Source organism: Zeugodacus cucurbitae, chromosome 6 (genome assembly GCF_028554725.1).
Source record: "Zeugodacus cucurbitae isolate PBARC_wt_2022May chromosome 6, idZeuCucr1.2, whole genome shotgun sequence".
NCBI classification, from domain to species: Eukaryota; Metazoa; Arthropoda; class Insecta; order Diptera; family Tephritidae; genus Zeugodacus; species Zeugodacus cucurbitae.
The window spans coordinates 48,025,227-48,050,524 of record NC_071671.1 but is presented as its reverse complement, the minus strand read 5'-3'; the positions used below and the strand labels follow the sequence as shown (position 1 = coordinate 48,050,524).

At 35.7% G+C, this 25,298-nt stretch overlaps 1 protein-coding gene and 1 long non-coding RNA gene across 5 annotated transcripts in view; one reads left to right on the top strand and one right to left on the bottom strand.

Annotated features, from left to right (window-relative positions):
* Nucleotides 1-25,298, top strand: part of Nckap5l_0 (Nck-associated protein 5-like) — a 237,595-nt gene that overhangs the window by 193,507 nt on the left and 18,790 nt on the right. For 2 of the 4 annotated variants that reach the window (XM_054235112.1, XM_011191770.3), the window contains one exon: nucleotides 4,125-4,193. The exons of 1 other annotated variant lie outside the window; for it this stretch is intronic. In XM_054235112.1, coding sequence (XP_054091087.1) covers nucleotides 4,125-4,193 — 69 coding nt within the window. Of the gene's footprint in view, nucleotides 1-4,124; nucleotides 4,194-21,015; nucleotides 21,685-25,298 lie in introns of those variants that run through there. One more of the 4 variants, XM_054235113.1, reaches the window with a different exon arrangement.
* On the bottom strand, nucleotides 24,384-25,096 carry LOC128922858 (uncharacterized). Its single transcript, XR_008472054.1, has 2 exons — nucleotides 24,742-25,096; nucleotides 24,384-24,677 (listed from the first exon to the last, which is right to left on the bottom strand). It is a non-coding gene; the product is annotated as an uncharacterized LOC128922858 (long non-coding RNA).

Below are 25,298 nucleotides of genomic sequence, written 5' to 3'. Positions count from 1 at the left end.
AGACACGCAATATGCCTTTGTATATTTAATGCTCATTGATGCAGTAGCAACAGCAACAACAACAAAAACAACAATTGCAAAAGCGGTAATACACGCAACAGCAGCAACAATGACGGCTGCGGAAATCGCATTGACGTTCGCAGTAACCACAGCTAAGCCTTAGTCAGGCAACTAGTTAGCTAGTATTCTCCTTTGCTTGTAAATATGTGTGTGTAGTTAGTATGGTTTCACTAGCATCCAACGTCAAACCGTATTAGGCCAAGTCCAGACAAAAGAATATGTCTGTGGCACTTTAAATGCGCCTCGGTGTCGTGCAGTGGGGTGTTTGCGCATGCGCACAAGCGCAGATTTGCTGCAATCGCTGCGCTGCTGTAGTGTTGTTGTTCATATTAAACACTGAAGCTGTTGTGTTTTCCTAGACAATTGGTGCTTTCTACTCGCACTCGAGTGCAATTACAGTGCTGCATTAGTTACAGCTGCCGCAAATTGTGGGGCTTAAGTGGTTGAATGCATGGGTAGTTCTTTGTATGGAGGGTGGTCCAAATGGTGTTTCCACATAAAGTGTGGTTATTTCTCCTTCCTCATCACAGAAAGTGATAGCTCTGCTGATCGAAATGGGACTCTGATTTTCTTCTAAGACTATTCATATAGACCTGAGGGTCCAAAATGCGGTTTCCACCGCTCTTGAAGTACGTAATCTTGTCCAAGATGTTTTGGCCAAAGCCTTCGAATTACTTACTTATAACCCACTAAAGCCGCAAAATCTCAACTATAACTTAGAACTTAAAGCTTCAGAGAGTATACAGCTTCTGGAATATAGGTCCGTCAACAAGTCCAAACTTAGTGCCAGCATAATACACAAGGATTTCTATGATCTTTGATGAGGTCTAGTGCCAGGATACAGAGCTCGTACCACAATCTCTCCTCTGGAGACTCAGTTTCGATATATGTGTAAAAATTTACTTGAAAATATACGAGATTACCGAGAGATTTCGAGACTACCGACTCGTAGATTATCCATATAGATTGTCCATAAGCGACTCAGGCGCTTCAGACGATCTTCTCGTGAGATAAAAGTAGTAACCATCACAGAAAGTAATGAAAATGACTTGCTAGTCAGCCTGGGTATCCCCAAAAGTGAAATTGTGGACCAAAGTTATAGAAATGTTCGATCTGATTCTGCAAGACCACCCTATACATATAAGAGAACTTCTGCAGATGCTTTAAATATTTGCCTGCGGACTTCTTTACTGCCTTCCTTTGTTGACTCTTTGATCCCTGTAATTTCGCTAATAGCTCGCTAGTGCGCATTTATCAGACGCACTAACAAGTAGTTGCTGTCGTACCGACCCGGCAAATAGTAAGCGCAGTAGTCGGCGTGTACACCACACTTTCTCATAAAATCAAAGAAATAACTGCAACACTAAAATTCGCGACAATGAAAATTATCCAAAGCTCTCCAGGCAGTAGCGAATGCGTGGTCACGTTCCCGGCGCGGCGCGACGCGGCAAATGCGACAGGCACAGTCCAGCGCTAACAGCTACTGGCTAGAATTTTGTTTTTGTTTTTATTTCTACATATGCATTTTATTTTTGTTTCCCAACGCTGCCCACTAGCACTTTTATTCTTACATAATTACATACACATACTCCATACCATATGGCGAGTGAACTTGAATGAACGCGGCTGTCGACCATCGGCCGGTGGCGCAACTTTATTGCCTCACTATGACGCACTTTACGCTTTGATTGCACGCAAGTTCATTGCCCTGCAAACGCATAGCACACAGCGGCGGTGCAGCGGTGCGTGGCGCACACTTGGCGAACTGGTGGTGGTTGCTCTTGTGCGTGCGAACCGACTTGACCGTCCGACCACTTGTGCGCATGTGCTACGCGTTTTGCGGCCGATAGTGCAGAATTTTATATTGAATACATGCGAACTTATAAATATTTATGATGTGCACGCGTTTACAATACATCTTAATACTTCCTTTGACCATTTATAGCAGCGTGGCAACGCCGTATTTGACTAGAGTCTGCGCAGAAAGCTGAAAGTTGAATGGGAATTATATATATTTTTTTCTAGGAAGTGCGAAATGGTTAACATCTGGAAGAAAATAAAATATTTCGATTTATCATATGTATTTCTTAACTGTATTAATATCATGCTATCATTATTCATTACAACTTTAAAAGTTTTCACATAACCAATTGATCCATGTGCTGAGTTTCGATAACAAAAAAATATTCCAACGATTGTCTCATCAGAGATCGTCATATAACAAAGACTTCGGTTAAAGATCTATTTCAATCAATTTTCAGTACTCGTCAGACTCTAAGAAGTTATTTTCTCATAGTGTTCTTAATATTACAAACCCTGTAGTAAACCATTATGTGAAGTTGATTATATCAAGTCATGGTCTTTTCTTATCAAGTGAGTCAAAAGATTAAAAAAATAATTTGCCGACCTTTGTAAGTGGGTTCCCTACATTTATAATTCACCCTTTCTCCGATTGAATTTTGAAACAAAATTATGGATCATTGACGGAACGGAAATATAATCGGGTGGTTGTCAGATCAAGAATCTACAGATACTTCTTCGATTTCTAGTTTTTGTATCAGCCGTGTTTCGAATTCAAAACCAACAATACTGCTTACTCACTTCACAGTCTGAGTTAAACTCTTCGCTACAATGAAAGGGAGAGTTTTTAAGGGATTTTCACGTTATGTACCTACGGATAACTAGTTATTCCTCAGAACATAGAGAAATTCTTAATTTAAGAGGAATTATAGAATAGAATTAAGGTGTCTCCGAAATGCTTAGGTATTTTAGAGTAGGTGTCTTCGGATAGTGTCATAATTGTCTTTTCTTGCTATTACTTATTATAGGTATAAAATAAGTTGAGAGTAATCCCACAGGAGGTAATAGGTTATGCGTTAGTCTGATTTTCTCTTAACCATCTATCAAATTATCACATATCTCTGCAATCGCTGCAGATGTAAGGATAGATCTTTTGCTGTATCCTCTCCATTTCGCTTCTTTTCCATTTCGAAAAGTTCCACTAAAAGTCCATTACTCACTGATCCTGCGCCAAATCATACCAAAATTGGTTTTAGTTGGTTGCGTCAAACACATATTAAATATTAATTAATACATGTGATTATCTTAACAAAAGGCCTAGTTTGTGAACTATTGATGACAAAATTAACTTCCTACAGAGTCTTCTTTCTGCCAATCCTTCGAATCACATGGAATGCTGTTTATGAGAGAGGTCTTTCGCTTGCCTTTGCTAGTGGTGTTTTTTTTTTAATTTTCCAATGTATCGAAAAAACTTAACTTCCAGTGAATTCTAAATTCCCTTAATCCTTCTTAACTAAATTTTGCTTAAATTCAAATATTTCTCTCTGAAAAATTTTCATCTCATAATTTATGAAAATAGTTAGATCTCTCCTCCTTAAAGCCATCAAAAAATTATATATTATTTTGAGCCCCGATCCTACTTATAACCTTTGTATATAGAACTACAATATAATGAAACTTTGACGACAATTTTTATTTAAGCTAAATGATAAAATTTAAGTCTCCTACCTAAAATTCATTATTAAAACGAATAAAATAAATGCCTTATAACTCTGTAGAACCAGTTGAAGTATATTAGACCCTTTCTTACACAAAAAGCTTATTTGAAAAAACTGTCGAATATTCATGCCAGTATTTTGTAGGCGCTTACTCATGCTCTCAGAAAAAAATCACATCATGCTTTACTCATATGTCCTCTCTGTAAGTGTATAACCTATCACGGTCATGGTCCATAGTGACATTCGCACTCACCCATTAGTTTTACAACACATACCAACATAACTTACTTCTACATACGCATACATACACACATTTGTAATAATTTTCATTTTGTGTATAATATTGGTGTCACTCACAACAACAAAAACAACACAAATTGGTGAAGTTCACAATAAAAAACTTTTGAATTTAAAATAAAACAACATAACCTAAATTTAAAGTAATAATATAAGTTGTGTAAAACAAAATTTCATTTAAACTCATCGTTTATTGTTTTGCTATCTCTGGCACTCTCTTCTCTCTCTCTTTTTCTGCTCTCTTCGCAGGAGGTACTGGAAAATCGGATTGTCGAACTAGAAGAAGCGCTTTCCCACTTGCAGGAAAGATTTAATAATGTGAGTACCGTAGCATTTGTTGGTTATAGTGCTAAAAACAAAATAAGCAAAATAAAATAAGAGTTAATAAAAGTAAAACAAACACACAGGAAATAAGTAAAACAAGTAGCAAAGGCTAAGCGGTCAACTGTCGAGCGTATTTCGACCCATTAGAACCCATACAATGGCTAACTAAGCGCGCTTATAGGCGCCGCCGCCGTCAAATTGTCAATGCGGCTGACAGTAAAGGCGATGAACGACAGACAATTGCGGATAAAGGACAGATAACAACAATGAAGATACATACGTACTTACGTTAATAGGGGTAACTAACGACAGAATCTTGACACTGCATAGAACTCGTTTAAAACGTGCCGAAGTTTGAATTGAATTAAAATGGGAATAAAGAGATACAGACACACAACAGAGAGACACACTTTCCTTGGCAGATTCATTACATTTCTAAGCTGTCTGAACCCAGTGGTACGTAGAGTTAGTTCGGCAGTAAAAGAAACAGTAATTTTTTTAATTTTTTGCTCCATAAATTTACCTATAATAATATATGTTTGATGATTCGAGTTTTACAATTTTATTTTATGATTCATGTTTATTATTATTTGTTTCATTATTATTATTTATTAGTTGTTTTCTTATTTAATAATATTGATTTTTTTATTCTATATATTTTTTATTTAATTGCTTAAGAAAAGTGCTGAAACTGTACCCTGTATCCTAGATTTTCCATAGTAATTTTTAATATATCAGCTCTTCCCTTTTTAATCTCAATGAGATGATAGTAGAAGGTTTTATTGTGTTCCCTAGACGTATTTAATTACTGAGATTTTTTTGATAGTTGATACCAAACTTCACATTCGACCATCTATACCAGACTATTGAAGAAACTTTTCTTGAAAATCATATATTCATCATATTTCCTTACTATTAGCCAACAATATAATGACTTAGAAACTTGATTTCATTCCTTGGTCCTTTCAGTACCCTTTCAGTATAGATTTTAAATTCCTTTTCAATTATCTTCAGAAATTTCCACTTTTCGAAAGATCCTGTAACAATCAGTTTATCTATTCAGTTCAGGTTCTTCAAGTTCAAGACATTAATTTCAATAGCGTTGTATAATTTTGTGTCCGGTAAAATAATTGATGACTCTCTCTCATTGATGGTCAATGGAAGTCAGCTTAGATTCCTCAGATTCTTATACTGAATACAATCTTTTTAGCTGTAACAGAGATCCAGTATTTTTATTGATTGAAGCCGCGACTATCGGTGGAAATACGAAGTAAACCATTAAAAAACTGATTTAATCAATTCGGACTTGTACGACAAGCACCATAGACTCCGTAAAAATTAATTAATATATATATTTGGCGTAGGAAGCGCTTCAAGCGATTATAGCCAAATCCACCAGAGCGCGCCACTTGGTTAAAAAAACATGATTTTTTCTGTATCCAAGCGAGTACAATGGGAGGGAATGGGTAAAGTATTGAACTGGCATTGATTGATTGTGTATATACATACATTAGGGCTCGTAAGGGCTTAGAGACCATTTATCTTCAAGCTTTTGTGGTGGATTAATGGTTTAGACCCTTATAATAACAAAATGTTTTTGATCTTCTAATACGATAGACTTTTTTCGATTTTTACATCATTTTGATATTTAATTGAATCTGCCTTTTAATAACTGGAGCAATATTAGACGCAATGGTAGTAGTTCAGAAACTAGACTATCATTTAGATCCCACATTTACGACCAAATATTCACCCAGAGCTAGATATAAATAAATATATACAGTGTAGTTTCATTTCAACAGATAAAGTACTTATGACCCAACCATGCATTCACATTATAGCCAATAATAGACAGCAGACATACAGTCAGTCACTCAGTCAGTCAGTATGGCGGCGGTCGGTTGTACACCGCCGAATGCATTAGATGTACTGAGTAAGTAACTGTTATGTGGCGCGCAAAGCTGATGTGGCAACATAATTTCCTGAAACGGACATTACTCTCCAACAACATTCCAACACACAGCACTTATAGACATACATACATAGATATGGACATATATAAATAGTATAAAGCACATCTGCCAAACAAGTGCCAATGCTAGATGCTTCAGCTCCAGTTACAATTTGCGACAATTCAGTTGTCCATTGCTGCACGCCATTCGAAAGAAGAAGGTTGCAAGCAAATAAACAAACCACTGTTTGTGGCACCCAACGGAATGTACTGCTGCCTGCAGTTGTTTTTGTAAATTACGAGGCAATACGCCACAACACCCAGTCCAGTTACTGTCTCCTCCTCCGGATTTCTGACCATAATATTTAGCCCCAACTGATTCGGTTAATGTTTGGGTTGAAGCAGGAAATGTATCCAATATGCTTGGAAAAGCATTTGGTGATATTCAATTGCATACAAACAAACATATATATATAACAACCCCCCTTTACCCTTGGCAAGCACACATGTTGGTTTCCCCACATAAATATTATTGAATGCTTGCATGATTGCGCGCCGCCACCACTTTAGTTGGTTGGATGGTTGGTTAGCAGTACTGTCCATATATACAAACATAGAAGCATAGATCTCCCAACCGAGTTCCACTACAATGCGTGCTCCATCGAGGTTTTGGCTATTTGGTTACTAAACCAACTTACTTCTTCTTCCACTGCTGCTTCTGCTTCTTCCTTTGCGATTTATTTACTTACTGTTTGTTTTTGTTGTCACTTGGCGTATTTACTGTTTGTTTTAATACGGGAGTACACACATATACAAATAGCTTCCTGAAATTTACTATTATTGCCTTCATATGTTGCTACTGTTGCTGTTGTTGTTGCCATACAACTTCATTCCCTGCCATTTGTCAATTGCTTATACGCATGTTTTGTTGCGAATTAACGTCTCAAATGCGGAATTAAGTGTCTGACCAATGTCTGTCCGAATGGCACATTATGAAAAGCCATCACTAACGCTGCTCCTCGGTAATGTTAATGTAATGTAATGCAGCGCGTAATCGCTTCCAGTAGGCAGGCAATTCCGGGTTTTACGATTGGCTTGAGTAGAGTTAAATATCTACTCCAGAGTGTAATATAAAACCAATGAGTCTATAAGTACATAAAATCACTCACACATGGATATATGTTGCATATATATACATATATATGTATGTATATACTCACATTCCTATAACGGCATTCACATACATATGTACATTAGGGTGGCCCTTAGTTGTATGGAGGATAAAAAAGTTTCTGGATTCTCGATCGCACCCTCTAGATGCGAATAGCCCAAAAACTAGTATATACAAAGTTTTGGGTCAGTCAAAAATGGTTTAGAGGTTGCGCAAGGAGCTTGAAATCCTGAAAAAATAAGAATTTTTGCCATTTTTATGTCTCAGACTTCCATATTTCAAAGTCACACTATCCCTTACTGGTTTTCCATACTGTAATAATATAATAAGAATAACATTAGAACCGTTATAACGGTATATCACGAGCATGCGACGCTTGAGAATGCACCACATTAAATTTACTTTCATATTTGTATTTCTGTAACTCTATCATCAATCGACCGATTTTTAAGATTGTGGTAATTTTGAAAAGGTAATAAAATGCAGATCTTATTACGGTATGGAAACCAGATAGTGTGGCTTTGAAATATGGAGACATAAAAATGGCAAAAATTCTTAATGTTTCAGGATTTCAAGCTCCTTGCGGAACCTCTAAATCTTTTTTGATTGACCCAAAACTTTGTATATACTGGTTTTTGGGCTATTCACATATTTCTAGGGGGTGCGATCAAGAAACGGAATACTTTGGAAAATAAGGGCCACCCTAATGTACATATGTTGACGGCTTAAACTGTCATTCCATTTGATGTTTATGAAATGTTACTTAGGATACAAAGTTTTAATGATGTCACAAAGATAAGCGAATACTCGGTAGTAATCAGGATATTTTTTCTGTTTATTGAAATGCTTTACTCAACCCTCAGTTGTTACAATCATTAATAGATAAGGAAATCAAATTTCGGAACTCATCTTCCTTTTTTATTAACGCCATAACCTTGTGTGAAGCAACTCTTTAATATGGTCGCCAATTCCATCTTCGGTTCTACTCATTCCTTCGTACTAAACAGCTTTTAATAGAAATTGGAAAAGTCATGTTAAGCCTAATCTCTATCGGAATAATAATTTTCTGTAGCTAATGGCTGCTGCATTAAGAATTATTGTACTTACATCAAACTCACCTGAGCTTTTGGCAAATGAAGTTTAGCTATCAGATCGTAACATCTTTACAATAACTTCCTGAGTATAGCATAATGTCTTGATAAAACTGGCGTTATTTCTTGCAAAAGTGTGTTACAGAATCTTTATATTCAACAATATACCGGGGCTCCAACTGTAGCTCATGCTTCCAAATTCCTTATTAATTATTCCTTATTATTTCCTAATATATTGCATCAGATCTATGCTCATACGATAGGAAGAAATGATGAAACCCCTTTGGAAAGTACTAAGCTTGTATTTAGCAATATCCTCCAATTTCTAATCGTCCTAAATGTTAACTCAAATCTTTAACAGTCGAATCAGTTCCACGGATTTAAAGATAGAAAATGAAGAATAGGAAAATAAAAACATTTAACTCTGTTATTTTGATTACCCAAATTTTGTTGATCTCGTCCTTTCCTAACAGACTAACCTTCTTAATCTAATTACTGTTGCAAATTTTTGTATCTACAAGGTTTTCGTGGACACCTTATTGGCAATCAGCCCTAACTAACCAATTATAAGTCGACTTTATTTCTGGGTATTGGACCAAACTGATTTTTTCCAAGTGATTGAGTTATTAAATAACAAATAGTAAGTACTTTTCATTTATGAAGACATTCTAGGAGCATTCATTATAAAGGCTATAGTATCGTTTTCTGAGAAAAGTCCAGCTTAAAGCGATAGTCATGAATTGATGATCAGGTCGTAACATTCCAAATTAGTCAATAGCTTGAAGGTAAAACATCTCAAGACATAAATATTAATTTACTTTAAGGCTCGATCGATAAAAGTCCCATATATGAAAATGTGAAATAGCAACCGATATGATGACTAGTATTTGTTGCGAATAGTCTAAACATACAACTATGCCTCTACCAAATGGGCTTTTTGTTCTTCAAGTCCTCTTGGAGACATACTGACCTTATGCTGCTGGATTTAACAGACCTTTTCTAAAAGGTTGCGGGTACGATCGTGATGACTGTTGAGCCAATTGTAACTATTTATTGTTTTCTTATATATTTTGTTGTAGCCGTTCCAATTTTAATTTATTGATATCGCATATGGAGGTCTTTTTCCGTCGTCCCGAATAGAATTTCATAGTCCTTTTCCTTATTTTAGTGTCTGATCTTCTATAACATCGATTTATTTCAATATTCAGTAATACCTCCTGTTTGGCCTAACACCTGAGTTGAGAAATTAAAAAATATTTTCTGGAAAGAATGATTGACCTCAAGATTGACTTAAGCATGAAAAAACACTCACTAATCAGACCATTATAAGGACGATAGTGTCGTTTTAGGTTCTGTTCAGTACAGTATCAACCTTACTTATTATCTGAAAATTCGTATGCCATAAGGTTGTGATCATAGCATTCCAAATAAGTCACTAACTAGAAAATAAAGATTCTTGAAGTAATATTGGATAGCTTACATCTCTAAAATATACTTTACAATATACATATACGTTTCTCAAGACAAGTACTCACCACTTATAAAACGATCAGTAGTTGTATGCTTTGCTGAGCAGAGGAGTTTTGGAGCGTTTGTAATGAATATAGTATAGGTTATGAGAACGATGTTGACCATATAATGCTATATAAAGCTCTCGATCACACCTATGTAAGTCTATTAAAATATTATTTAAAAAAAAATATAATAAAAATGCATAGTAGAGCGGATATTATTATACTTATAGCAAAGACTAAGTGAACTTTGACATTTCTGACGATGCAAGAACCCTTCCTTGCAATTTACTTAAATTAAATTTAAATAAAATATTATTGTTAACAATGTTAATACCTTCTCTAAATGCCTGCCTTTTTCGATAAGGATTCATTGATAAAATTTTAATATCTCTGAAAGAGTTTGATAATTCTTCCAAGGAACTAAACTGGATTAGTCAGGCATTATAATTTGTATATGAATTGGTTTAAATCTTCGAATAGTATATCAATATTTCGCGATGCAGTTACACTTCACACCTTAAAAGGCTTACTGGTTTAAATTTTTTTTTTATTTTAAAAGATTGTGAATGAACGATAAATGTAAAAGAAAATCGCTTTTCAAAAATATTTTAAACACTTCCAAACTTCATAATATGAAACTTCCATGAAATTCTAATATATGTACATATGTACATTCACTCAAACTACAACAGCAGGAAACTTCTTATATCAATCACGCATGCCACCTTAAATAAACCTTAAAATAAATAAATTCAACGCAATTTACTCCCATCACACTGTCAATATGCAAAACACCGCAATTACTTAATTCTTTAACCCAATTTGACTACCAACACCACTAAATGATAAACTTTTAAACACCTTGCGGCAACAAAACCCTCTAAAACTGTATACCAAAGCTACAGCAATGGCAAGCGAGCTTCCAAAAAGTATTTGAGGCTTTGCCGAATAAGCAACAACAAAGTGAAGCTGGCATTGCAGCCAGCTCAACCAGCAGCAGCCTCCAACAGCCAACAATGACAGACGCATCGATGTTATGGTATTTTCAACTCCGTAATTGAATTGAATTCAATAACAAAGTGGCGCAGAGTGGCGCTGCAAAAGCCACAACAGCCGCTCCACTGAGGCGAGGCGAAGCGAAAATCAACTAGCTGCCTACTTTAACACACACTAACGGCATTTACCCACCCACAATTTACCGAAATTGGCTGCGTATTTTACGCACTCAAATGCCATTATGCGCAGAGTTTATGATGTGAAAAAGCGCCACACAGCAAGGCAGGGGAAAGACAGGCAGTGCAGCTGAAACCGTTGGCATGTAGCGACAGATATGAGGTTCACTACTCTACTATATATATTTGAAGCTTCTTCAGCGCCATTACCACAACTCTATATGCATATGTGTGTAGGAGTGTACAGCATTACAGTTAGTTAGGGCGTAAAAATTTTCTAATGATTTTCGGTAGTGAAGCGTCGCTACGAAGGAGTGTCTTCAGTCAGTTGAGATTTTCCAGTGGGAGACAAGTAGTGTGTAGTGTGTGGGTGGCCTGAACTTGGTTAGTTGACACAGGCGCTACACAGGAATTCCGCGACACTCATCAATAACAGTACTGCCAGCGCCTTGACTGAGCACAACTAATAGCGTGTGCGGTGGGGACAGCGCTGCCGGGTGTTACGGCGGAAATTTATTGTCTTATACGGACCCATGGGCTGCGCTTATCGATTTCCACAAAGTGATTCGCCTTCATTTCGCCCTTTATTTCAGCGCATTTTTCACTACATTTATAACAATTTTTTTCCCCCTTCTTGCTGATGTTTCGCCCTGCTGTTTCACCGAATTTTGGCGCTACGCCAAGTGGATCAGTCTCGGCCCCAATGTTGGTGGTTTAATACCTTTTTTTGTGGTTGTTACCGGTAATTCGATTGTGTGTGTGTGTTTCTGCGTTGTTCATTTTGTCGCCTGCGCATTCGTAGCGGCCTTTATCTGCTGTAAATAACGATTATAGCTGGGATTTTTTGCCGACTTCCTTCGTTCGCCCCAACTGTTCAACGGAAGTCGCTCCATTTTCCTTTCTTTTTCAGTTTTTTTTTTTTGGTTTTTGTTCTGTATCAGTTGTCCGTCCGACTTGTCATTCATTGTGCTTGTATCAGCATTGCGGATGTACAATCTGCTGGCAACGCTTCCTTACGCCGTCAGTTGACACAATTTAATAATCACCGCTCGCGTAGAATTCTTTAATTAAGGACGCAGAAAAATCGCTGACACCAAAAGCGGCATTTAAATCGATTAATTCGCTTCAAAGCGCCACACTGTTATGGTTAAGTTTAATGAGAGCCAGTCAATAAAGTATATTTATTACTGGATGGGGCAGATATCCTCTGGGATTAGCTTAAGTTAAGTAGTGACTATCAGCAAATTTTCCAACGCGTTTATTTTGTAGTTTACATTCTATTTTCTGTTTTCTTATCTTCTTTCCACAAACTCTCATAATCTCTGCGAAATTGATAGTATTCACATTAACTTCCGCTAGTAACGCAGACTTGATAAATAAAAGCTAAAAAAAAAAAGCTCTGAATCCATCTTTTATGGCTAAATAAAAATAGTATATCCTTTGCGTTCTTATGGAATAAGTAAAGGACAACTTGATCGATCTGTTAAGTTCTGAAGCTTAATAAAGTACGCTTGACAAAAAATTACTTATGAAAATCCAGTCAATTTCCACGAGGAAACGATAAGTTATTTAACCAGAGGCAGAAGAAGAGGATATCTTCTTCTTGAATGGCGTAAACACCGCTTACGCGGTTACAGCCGAGTCCACAACAGCGCGCCACGCATCTCTCCTTTTGGCAGTTTGGCGTCAATTGGTTATACCAATCAAAGCCAGGTCCCTCTCCACCTGGTCCTTCCATCGGAGTGGAGGTCTCCCTCTTCCTCGGCTTCCACCAGCGGGTACTGCATCGAAAACTTTCAGAGCTGGGGCACTTTCGTCCATTCGAACAACATGACCTAGCCAGCGTATCCGCTGTCTTTTTATTCGCATCATTCCATCGTCTGCGGTATTCGCCGTTGCCAATGTTTAAGGAACCATAAATCTTCCGCAAAATCTTTCTTTCGAAAACTCCTAGTGCCGTCTCATCGGATGTTGACACAGTCCACGCTTCTGCTCCATAAAGTAGGAATGATGAGGGCCTTATAGAGTTTAGTTTTTGTTCGTCGAGAGAGGACTTTACTTAGTCCATAGTAGCACCTGTTGGCAAGAGTGATTCTGCATTGAATTTCAATGCTGACATTATTATCGGTGTTGATGCTGGTGCCTAGGTGTACGAAATTATCTACAACTTCAAAGTTATGACTGTCAACAGTGACGTGGGACCCAAGACGCGAATACGCTGACTGATTGTTTGATCACAGGAGATATTTCGTCTTGTAATCGTTCACTACCAGACCCATTCGCTTCGCTTCCCCTTCCAGGCGGAAAAAAGTAGAACTAACCTCTTTTCACGGGTCTTCTCCAAGATTTGGCGCATGATGAATATCTGGTCAGTTGTTGGTTTTCCAGGTCTAAAGCCACACAGATAAGGTCCAATCAGTTTGTTGACGGTGGGTTTCAATCTTTCACGCAATACGCTCGATAGAACCTTATACGCAATGTTGAGGAGGCTTATCCCACGGTAGTTGGCGCAGATTGTGGGGTCTCCCTTTTTGAGGATTGGGCAGAGTACACTGTGATTCCAATCGCCGGGCATGCTTTCTTCCGACCATATTCCGCAAAGAAGCTGATGCATGCATCTTATCAGCTCTTCACCGCCATATTTCAAAAGCTTGGCCCGGCAATCCATACCCCCGCCGCTTTATTGTTTTTCAAGCGGGTAATTGCTATTCTAATTTCTTCACGGTCGGGCAATGGAACATATGTTCCATCGTTTTCGATTGTGGATTCGGTTCGCCAGCTTCTGGTGTTGTACTTTCACTGCCATTCAGCAGGCTGGGGAAGTGTTTCATCCACAAACACAGTATACTCTGGTCATCACCAACTAGATCACCTCTGGGGGTCCTACAGGAGTGTGCTCCGGTCTTGAAACCTTCATTTAGTCGCCGGATCTCTTCGTAAAATTTTCGAGCATTACCCCTGTCGACCAGTTGTCAAGCTTTTCATACTCAAGCATTTCGGCCTCTTTCTTTTTTTGTCTGCAAATGCGTCTCGCTTCCCTCTTCAACTTTCGGTATCTTTCCCATCCCACTCGTGTTGCGGTCTATCGCAACATTTCGAGGTAGGCAGTCTGTTTTCTCTCAACTGCGAGACGACAATCCTCATCATACCAGCTGTTTTTTTGACTTTTCCGAAAACCAATGGTTTCGATTGCAGCTGTACGTAAGGAGTTTGATATGCCGTCCCACAGTTCCCTTATACCGAGATGCTGATGAGTGTTCTCATAGAGCAGGAGTGCAAATCGAGTAGAAAATCATTCAATATTCCCCACATCTCGTTGGAGCGAAGCTTCTAAAGAAAGTTATAGTAAGTTATATTAGCTTCACTAGTCTGCAGTAAATTAATGGAAAGGTGGATAAAATCCTATTAAAGAATAATGAGATCCCTGAGATTCCTATAGAACGCATGTGATACTGCTAGGCCATAGTTCGTTTTTTTATTCTCTCAATAGCGTTCGCCGGATAATCTTTTGTCAAGCTTTCATTTCGACAAGACCCGACGTTTTTTTTTTTTCAATATTTAAGAGCAGCCACTGAGTCAAAATTTAAAATTGAACTTGTAATTCGCGTAGAAAACTATTATTTTTGATTATTCAAAAAATAATTAACTAATTTCTCACAGAAAGACCCCAAAAATTCATCAAATTTTATTACCTAAATACTATAAAATGTATAAGCTTATTAAAACCGAACTCACTTGAAACGTCAATTTACCAGCTAGAACGCAATATTAGCTCTACTCCACCATAATAGACTAAAAATGTCCAACCATTAACCCAAAAATGGCATATTTAATGAAATGTCACTAAGGAAACTGTTATAAAACCAATACCCCAAATATTTACGAGTACCCCCCAACCAATTCACTTTAGTGTGCCACCCTTAAATTGTAAAAAGCGCGTGACAAAAGCTAAGCACCCAATAAGTCCGCCGGTTGTTTAGACTACGCCAGTACAACTTGTCATAATTTTGTATTGAAGTTGAAGTACCCACTCTCTGCTTATTATAATGACAAGATGGTTTGCATTTGAGGGGGAAGGGACGAATTATTGCCATTTTCAAAAGCTATGCACTAAGCAAACTTACTACTTAAGGGTGACTAGCTCCTAAGCCAACTACGCGCCACTTCTTAACGGCTCCATTAAACACAGACTCGCGTCATAACGGTACAAGCCGAGGAGGTGAGCGAATGGAATTAATGTGCATGATGCGACGTAGCACCTGCTTGTTAATAGCGATGATGAATAATGTACGGTCCTTAAGGCATTACACGACACGAATATGATGTACGAGTGTGTGCGGGTGTTTGTGTTGTTCGTACAACAAAAGCTGAAATATATGCGTGGTATGTAGAGAACTCTTCATAAAAGGTTATAAAGTCGCCAATTAGGCCGAGAGAACAGCTTCCTTTCGGTATGAGTCTTATTGTGAATTTGTTTGTATGTGTGTCTCGAACGTCCAAACAATCTATATGAGCTACAACGTGTACCCAATATAAGTCTTTATTCAAGTCGATTCGCCGGTATGGAGTTCAGAAATGTAAACCCAGGAGGAAATTCGAACTCTAATCGTTTTATTGTTTGAAAGTATAAAATTTCGACATAATTTTTTTTTTAAATAATTAATTACTTAAATTAAGTAATGATTTAAAAATAAATAACTATTAAAAACTATCTCTATTTCTTTTTCACTTGAACCGTAAACAATCCTATCCTATCCTATCCTATCCTATCCTATTCTATCCTATCCCATCCTATCCTATCCCATCCTATCCTATCCCATCCTATCCTATCCTATCCTATCCTATCCTATCCTATCCTATCCTATCCTATCCTATCCTATCCTATCCTATCCTATCCTATCCTATCCTATCCTATCCCATCCTATCCTATATCCTCTATTCTCTATCCTATATCCTATCCTATTCGATTCCTTGGATATCTGGACCAATACTACTCCTGAACTACTCCAATTACCTACAAGGTAGCTTCATGCGAGCATATATAAATCTCTTTCTAAGAATACCTTTATGGTGATAAGCTCATTGACGGACTCGTTTGCCACTGTGCTCGATTCCGCGTCACGCTCATAATAAATAATAGACTCTTGAGTACTTAAGCACATTATGCAGCGTTGTATTCGCCGCTTGTACCCGGTACTCGCACTCAAAGTATACTACTTAATATATATTTTTTTCACATTTTTCACGAGAATTATTTCAAACATATGTAGGTATGTATGTCTATAAGTGGGCGTGTTTGCGCAAACATATGCCGCTGCCACTTGAAAGCGAAAGCTAATTTCGCGTTATTCAGTCTCGGAGCGCACAATACTACCGAGTGCATTCGGTGCTTTTCAACTTTTTTTCGCGCTGATTATTTTATTTCTTGCCTTCCTCTTGATTTCTTAGTACTTTGCCGCATTTTATTAAAAAAAAAAACTTTTTTTTTGTTTTTTTTTTTTTGGTTTTTGCTGCGCTCGTTCATCTTAATTTCAAGTATCTGTTCAGTTTAATGTCCCAGAAAAATTCACGCATTTATGTGCCAACATTGAAGTGACTCTTTTGGCACTCCATATGCAACTGTGCGTTGTAATATACTTGGCGAACAGGACACATGCCACATTCGAGTGTGTACTTTGTGTACTTTAAGATTTTTCGCCTCTAATTAAAATTTACAGCTCGGCTAATTAGCGCGTGGCAAGGATGTTTTCGACAACCCACATCCACCACATAGAGTGGTTAATAGGCGCTGGGTGGGCTTTGGTGGCGGCGTGTAATAGGTGTTACAACAGCTAATTACGCTGCTCGTGAATTTGACAGTACATTTTGGAGTTTTTTTTATTTATAGCGAAGTGTGCACTTTTACCATATGTGTGTCAATGAATGTGTATTTAAAGTATTAACAGTTCAAACATTTTTAAATTGAGACAAATTCTTCAGCATTTCAATTAGTTAGTAAAATTTTTGAGTATATAGTACAGTTCCCAAATGGTGTAATGATGGCGTGTTTTATAGAAATCATAACACAAAAACTCCGTTGAGAGGTATCCATCATAAAATTGTTTACCCGGTCGCTAAATATGCTCTCACACTCTCATTATACGCTCGACAATTTTGATAGTCATTACATTAAAATTGTGAGCTATCTCTTGCAATCTTGCAACAAACAGTCTAGTAACCCGTCTAAAAAAAGACGGCATGTGGACTTTCGATTTTAGTTCGTTTGGATACTCGCATGAACTGATTGAACGTTTCCACGTTAAACGGGTTTAAAAAACCGGTACGGAACTGTATTTTATCCAACCTTATACAAATTGGCAGCATTTCTTAATATAATTTCGAGAATATTTTCTACCGCTAACACAATAAAATGATTGAACCTATTACAGCGAGTGTTGCCCAAAATCGAGAATAGTCGTTAAGAATGCGGCAGATCGACTGTCCACGTCGTTTGCAGTACAGCAAAACTAAGGTTGAATTCCTCAGTCTTTCAATTTGAAGACTTTTAGAAAAAAAATTTCTTCTTAGAAAATTTTTCTTGGAAAATAACGGTTTTCTAAGAAAAATTGAGTATAATATGCTGAAAACATCATTTTCAACCGCTGTATTATAAAATACCGTTAAGTAGAGGAACCACTATTGGAGATTTCCGTTATCTTCTGTCTGGAAACATATCGCCTATACGTGTCGATGGTTAATTTCACATTACTTTCTCTACAATTTTTATAGATAATTATATATCATGGATTTCTCCATCATCTAACTATAGAAATCTTTACCAGTCCTAGCCCCTACGTTAGAACCATCCTAAGAGCAGTTATCCAACGTTTTAGCAAAAGCAAGCAGTTTAAGATGATCTATTTGAATGTTATACTGGATCATTATTTTTCGCGTTTTATTTGCACTTATGATTCATCACATTACCGTCTGGTGTCATTTTCAAAACAACCCTCTAATAATGCAAACTACCCTTGTTCTAAGTTCCCCCTTTCATATAGTACATATTTCAAAACAAGCTTGCATTATTATTATTTGTAGTTGTTGTTTCGCATTCGGCCCGTTTCATTATATATTTTTTTCATTCGTTCTCCACACTCTTATTTCAATAAAATTGCTAAAGAGCGTTAAAATTAAATGCAAAATTCGTGATACGCGTGACAACAAACTACATGACACCCACTCTGCGCGATAAATTATTGATTTTGATTGTTGCAATGTTGTCGATAGAGTAAAGGGTTCGCAGATGCAGTGCCATCATGCGTATGCACTAAATGCGAACAACCCTAAAGATCTAACGCACTTTTCAGAGCTTGATAGCAAACACTATATACATATGTAGATACAGTAGTAACATATCACGATGACACGCCGACTTTGAAGGGCTGACAGATTTTTATTAGAAGTTTCCTCATATCAAAAAAAATATTAGAATTTTTAGTGTTGGCTATCGAGGAATTATCACTATTTGACGAGTAATCTTCTATGAATCAGTTCAGTACATCAGTTTAATATGTAATTGAAAAGATATGCGTTAGATTTCCAAGTAAAGATAGGAACATTGATTTTCCTTATTCGACTATAACAAACTTCGCCTAGTATAGCACCGTTCATCAATAAAACATCTGCGGACAATTTCAATGTAAAATAGGGCCAGAGAAGCTGATCTTTATATACATAGACATACTAATGTGGGATCCTCTAGACTTCTTCCCATAACCGGTTTTACACTTATTGGCAAGAGACTAAGCTACATTTTCAACGTGCTTTATAGAACTCACTATTTAATACCATTTTCTAAAAATTTATAACTGAGGCTTACATGTCTGCAAGATGATTGACTGAGTTCGGCTACGTTTCATATTTAGGGAAAATATAAATTTTGAATACTAGCCTGAAGGTTCAACAGATTGTATGACCTTTTTTTAATTTAAAAAATTGAAGGCGGTTGGACAGCTATTAGAGAAAACAATTATTCTGATAATGGTCAAAACAGGAGTTGGAATTCTGGTTCGGTTTGAAAAATGATGTGGGGCAAAACTAGTATGTTAGATTATATACATACATAGTACAAAAGACTGATTCCTGAGTGTTTTAAGTGTGCTTTTGGAACTATTGAGACCCTTCTATCGTATATTATGTTTCTTTTGGTTTTGTTTCAACAATTTTCGTCTAGGAATTTCTATCGAACACAAAAATATCTAAGCTATTAAAAATCACACCAGTTCTGTAATAAGCTCGTTGCGAAAGTTAAAGGAACGTAAATCTATACACGATGCAGCAATATCAGTGAATCAGTGAAAATTCATACGACTCAATCTTGAATATTTTCGTTGGAGAAGTCGTCAGTTTATAACTAAATTTATTGGAAAAAACAGCAGAAGAGATGCATTCATCTTGATCTTCCAAAGCAAATAAAAACCGACTTTAGTAATTTCTTGTCGGCATGCCAAATAAATTCATTAAAAAATTTAATTGATAAATCACATCCAATAAATAAGTCACATTTACGTAAATAAATTCTCCTTTTTGGAAGTAATGCAAGTCCCAGCAGCAAATACCGTTATGTGTATGACCATCAGGAAAAAAATAACAAAGAATCATACAACAAAGACTGAGTACGTCATGAGAAGTCACGTTGATTACAGAATAATGGAGCGAAAACAAAAGAAAAATTATTTACATATGTACATTACATAAATATGCTTGGCAGTCTTTTGAAATCCGATTCATTTTTCATTAAATGCTTTAGAACAAAATGTCGTTGTAAGATTGTTGAAACTGAAAAAAATCACATATAAGATATCATTTTACACAATTAAGCTGTAATAAGTTTGCAAAGGTGTGGATTACGTACGAAAGCCGAGTCGAAATACATGGCGTTGCATACATGAACACATATGTTCAAAGCTTTGTTGGAATGGATATGAATTAGGATGGATGAATGTTTGAAAGTTCTTGTTATTCATCATGCAATGAATTGTTTTATAACTTTAAAAATTTCGAACCATCCTAATTTAGATACATATATGGATATCAGAATGATTGTTTATACAAAAAAGGTATCAGCTTATAGATTTAAATTCGATACCTTAGTGTATATCTTCTAGTAGTGTGAAAGTTCTAATTGAATTTTGGATAGCTTTCAATGAATTAAGTGCTCACATTAATCATATGTATATACATTTGTATGGTTAATTGATATATTTTCATATTGCCTTAAAATCATTTAAATATTTAATAATAATAAACATATAAAAAACAATTTTTTATCTGTTTACCCTTTTATGTAGGATATTATTTATACTTGGTATATAAATTGAATAATTGGTAGAACTTGTCTTCCCAACATGCTTCCACTCACGGTCTGACAGTTACAGCTCTATCACCATTCTAATTTGATTCTTGACTCTATATCTGATTTTTTTTAAGAACGTGAAGTAGAATTCACGAAATAGCTCTACACATCAAAATACAAGCCAAAGGGTTAATATCATCTGACCTACAATTCTATAGAAGTTGATGTGAGTAATTTAAAATATTGAATAACGGGATTTTAATATGGTACAAAACTCTTCAACATAGGTTTGAAAACTGAAACAAATATTTAACCGTTTGTAAACTTTTTCATTAAAAAAAATTCTTAAAAATATTCTTCCCGATTTTTATAAAATATCCCTTTTTCTAAAACATATTAGAAATGAGACTAAATTAGCCTATTACATATAGAATATACATATATTGTTCGACTGTATTCATACTTAGTCTTCTATTGGTTTCATATATTTTAAATAATTTTATAGAGGTCTCGATTCACGATGAATCAAAATAAACAACTACCATACACTCGCCGGTGCACTCACTCTCCTTTCCCTACTGCAACAACAACAACAACAATAATATTTCAGTGTCACGAACAGCTGAATGCCATCCAACAGCTGAATGACTGAGGCACCGACTTCGAGTGGTTGTGAGACTGAGTGGTCACGAGATGTGCCGGCCGGCTACACGACACGTCGCGACTTTTGCGAGGGTTGTTCCTTCTTTCTTTATATTATATCTATGTGTGTGTGAGAGTGTTTTTATGAAGTTCTATGCCGACGACCTTTTGCTAGACGCTTTCGCTAGTTTCGTCACTGCCTTTCAGTTTGTGAGCGACGGTTTTTCAAAGCGCACTAGAAGAACTAGTAACTATTTATTTACGACGGTTGATTCTTAATTTTTTGTTGTTGTATTAGTTAATTTTTAGTTTGCCCCTCGCGTTGTTTGTTGTACTTATTTATTTTAAGTACATAGTGCAAGAAGTCTGGTGTAAAACAGAGAACACGTGTGCAAAACGAAAATACAAATATTCGTTGGTTGTTTTAGTGTGATAATCAAAATAGTGAGAGTATTAATTCATGTAGTTGGTGTATTAAATTAATTAAGAAGAAAATAAAGTAGCTGTATTGTTGTTGTTGATAATTTCGATTTGACAGCTGTTCCATATGTTTGTTATGCCGCGTTTCCACAACAAGCCATTGAAATACGCGAATTATGGCTGTAATGTGGTGAGTTCATTGTGGGTTGTACTTATATTTAGATTTGATGTGTTGAAATTTTATATATACACATATGTACATATGATAAATATGTCAAAGGATGTATTGTTATTTAAACCATACGTAAAATGAATTTAAAAAAATATTATAATTAATTTAAAGTTTGATAAAATATGGATTAATTATTTATTAATTATTATTAATTAAAATATCTTATAATTAACTAATATACATTTTTTAATATTTTTTGGTTTGTATATTTATTAAAAAAAAAAATCTGTTAACACTTCTTTTATCCGTTTATTTTTGCTTTATTTTATAATTTCATGATATTTTAAGAACTTTTTTATACAAAAGAATATTTTCTTATTAGTTTTTCAAATATTTATTTAAAGAAAAATATTGTTTCGTATATTTTCTTATTTATTAGTAACATTTTGAAGATTTTTTAAATAAAAAAATTTCTGAAAGAAATTAATTTTTTCGATAAAATTATTTTTATTTTTTTTTAATATTTTTTAATTTCAAAAACCGAAGTAAAGAATTATGATTAAATTTTTTTCTACATAATTAAAATATAACCATTTACTTTTTTATTTATGGGGAAAAAATAATAAAAATTATTCATTTTCTTAGGAAAAACATTACTTTTATGTATTCTTTTCATTTGATTTTCTTTGGCGTTTTTTAATATTATTGAAACGGAGTTATTGGGTCTCATGCATAAAAACGAGTAAAAGCGCTGAGTTGAGGCATGTGAGCAATTGCTCGTAAGTCGAGTTCGATCAAACAGCAACAGCTTTTCCTCAATTTCGTATGCATAAAAATGAGTTCAAACCAATTGCAATGACTTGAGCAAAGGGAGATCAAACATCTAATGTTATAGAAGTGCAAACGTGTCGTCAAATGAAAGTGAAGTAGAAGTAGGATCAAATAATAATAATAAAATAGAAACTTACGACATTTCTAAATTTTTAGTAGAAAAACTAAAACAAAATAAATATTTGCTAGAAAAAGGTCAATTACCAAGCATTAAAAATAAAATAAACATACACTAGAAACATGTGTAAAAGAAATTGAGCAAAAATTGGGCATTCAATTAACGGGAAAAGCATTAAGTTCGGGTGTAACCGAACATTTTATACTCTCTAAATTCCGATTAATCATTTAATTTTATTACTATAACATACAATTTGACTCACATATTCGTCATATATATGGTATAAAGTACATTGAAAGTTGGAAACCTTAATAACGGGTGATTTTTTTGAGGTTAGGATTTTCATGCATTAGTATTTGACAGATCACGTGGGATTTCAGACATGGTGTCAAAGAGAAAGATGCTCAGTATGCTTTGACATTTCATCATGAATAGACTTACTAACGAGCAACGCTTGCAAATCATTGAATTTTATTACCAAAATCAGTGTTCGGTTCGACAAATCGAAAAATCGACAAATCGACAAATTTTGTTCAGCGATGAGGCTCATTTCTGGTTGAATGGCTACGTAAATAAGCAAAATTGCCGCATTTGGGGTGAAGAGCAACCAGAAGCCGTTCAAGAACTGCCCATGCATCCCGAAAAATGCACTGTTTGGTGTGGTTTGTACGCTGGTGGAATCATTGGACCGTATTTTTTCAAAGATGCTGTTGGACGCAACGTTACGGTGAATGGCGATCGCTATCGTTCGATGCTAACAAACTTTTTGTTGCCAAAAATGGAAGAACTGAACTTGGTTGACATGTGGTTTCAACAAGATGGCGCTACATGCCACACAGCTCGCGATTCTATGGCCATTTTGAGGGAAAACTTCGGAGAACAATTCATCTCAAGAAATGGACCCGTAAGTTGGCCACCAAGATCATGCGATTTAACGCCTTTAGACTATTTTTTGTGGGGCTACGTCAAGTCTAAAGTCTACAGAAATAAGCCAGCAACTATTCCAGCTTTGGAAGACAACATTTCCGAAGAAATTCGGGCTATTCCGGCCGAAATGCTCGAAAAAGTTGCCCAAAATTGGACTTTCCGAATGGACCACCTAAGACGCAGCCGCGGTCAACATTTAAATGAAATTATCTTCAAAAAGTAAATTTTATGCGTTTTTTTTTTAAAAAAAGTTATCAAGCTCTTAAAAAATCACCCTTTATTAGGTACATGGAAGCTAGCTGAAGTTATGACCCGACGATTCAGATTGACTTCACAGTTCTGGTTATAGGAAGTAGGCGTTGTTATGAACCGATTTGGCCTATTTTCACAACATATTATTGGGATGGCTGGAATATATTATGAACCGAATTTCATTGAAATTGGTGGATTAGTTTCTGTCGTATGGGTTTGTGGGAGGAGCCAATTTGAACTTTTGTATTCCAATTTGAGTGCAGCTTTTATGTACCATCTTTATAACGAAATTTCAGGTTTCTGGGGTTTTCCCTTACTTTTCCTTTCCTATTAAAGCATTTTTAGTAGTTTTCAACATCCTTTGCATGGGAGGTGGGCGTGGTTATAATCCGATTAAAAGAAATGGTTTTAGAGAGTTTGGTTGATATAGCTTTGGTATGTAGTTTACGAGATATGTACAAAAATTACATCCAAATATGCCCCTTTACAGCGCGATCCTTTGTACCTAATTTTATTTTCATAGCTTATTTTATGGCTTAGTTATGGCACTTTATGCCTTTTCGGGTTCCGCCATTTGGTGGACGAAATCAATCTTCATATAGTGCCAAAAAACACGTCTACTAATTTCAGGAAGATATGTGACTATTTTTACTCAAGTTACAGTTTGCGCGGACGGATAGACGGACGGACGGACAGACAGACAGATATCCGGATTTGAACATTACTATGCAATTTTGAGGTTATACCATTTTGGAATCCAGGATCTGCACAAAATATTAAATATAGTCAAATGTTATCAATGTTACTGAGGGCATCACTAAGTGTTTCTTCTGACTTCTCAAAAAAATAATAAGCCAACCAACAGATGCTAGTGTCATCAAACCTATGTATTTATCATTTTATTATTAATTATATAATAAAAAAAATTAATAATTAAGAATACAAACCTATATAATTTTTTATCCTCACTTGTTAAATTTGTTTTACGCTGTTGATAACATTTTATATTTCTTTGTGGCACAAAATATTCAGCCATGATTCCTTTTTAGTGTACGCGAGTCAACTATAAGGCAGCCTCAACAAAATTTGAGCAAGAGCTCACAAAAGAAAGCAAAAGCTTGTTTTTATACATATGAAAATGAGCACTAGCTCATCTAACTTCGTTCATACTGAGCACGATGAGATCAAACGGAATCAGCGAGTAAAAGCAAACACATCAAATTTTATTATGCATACGACAAGCACCTTTTACTCAAAAAATCGAGTCCGAGCTCAAGCTCACGTTTTATGCATGAGGCCCAATGTCTCCTAAAACTATTTAATAAATAATGCTTACATATAATATTTTTTTCTTTTATTGTTATAATATTTCTTTAAGAAAATTCTTCTGAAATTTTTTATTTTTTTTTTAATAATTTTAAAACGAAATTATGATCACTTTAGATTCTTTAATAATTAAGCAATATAATATTATTTATATATTATAGAAGAAAATGGTTATATT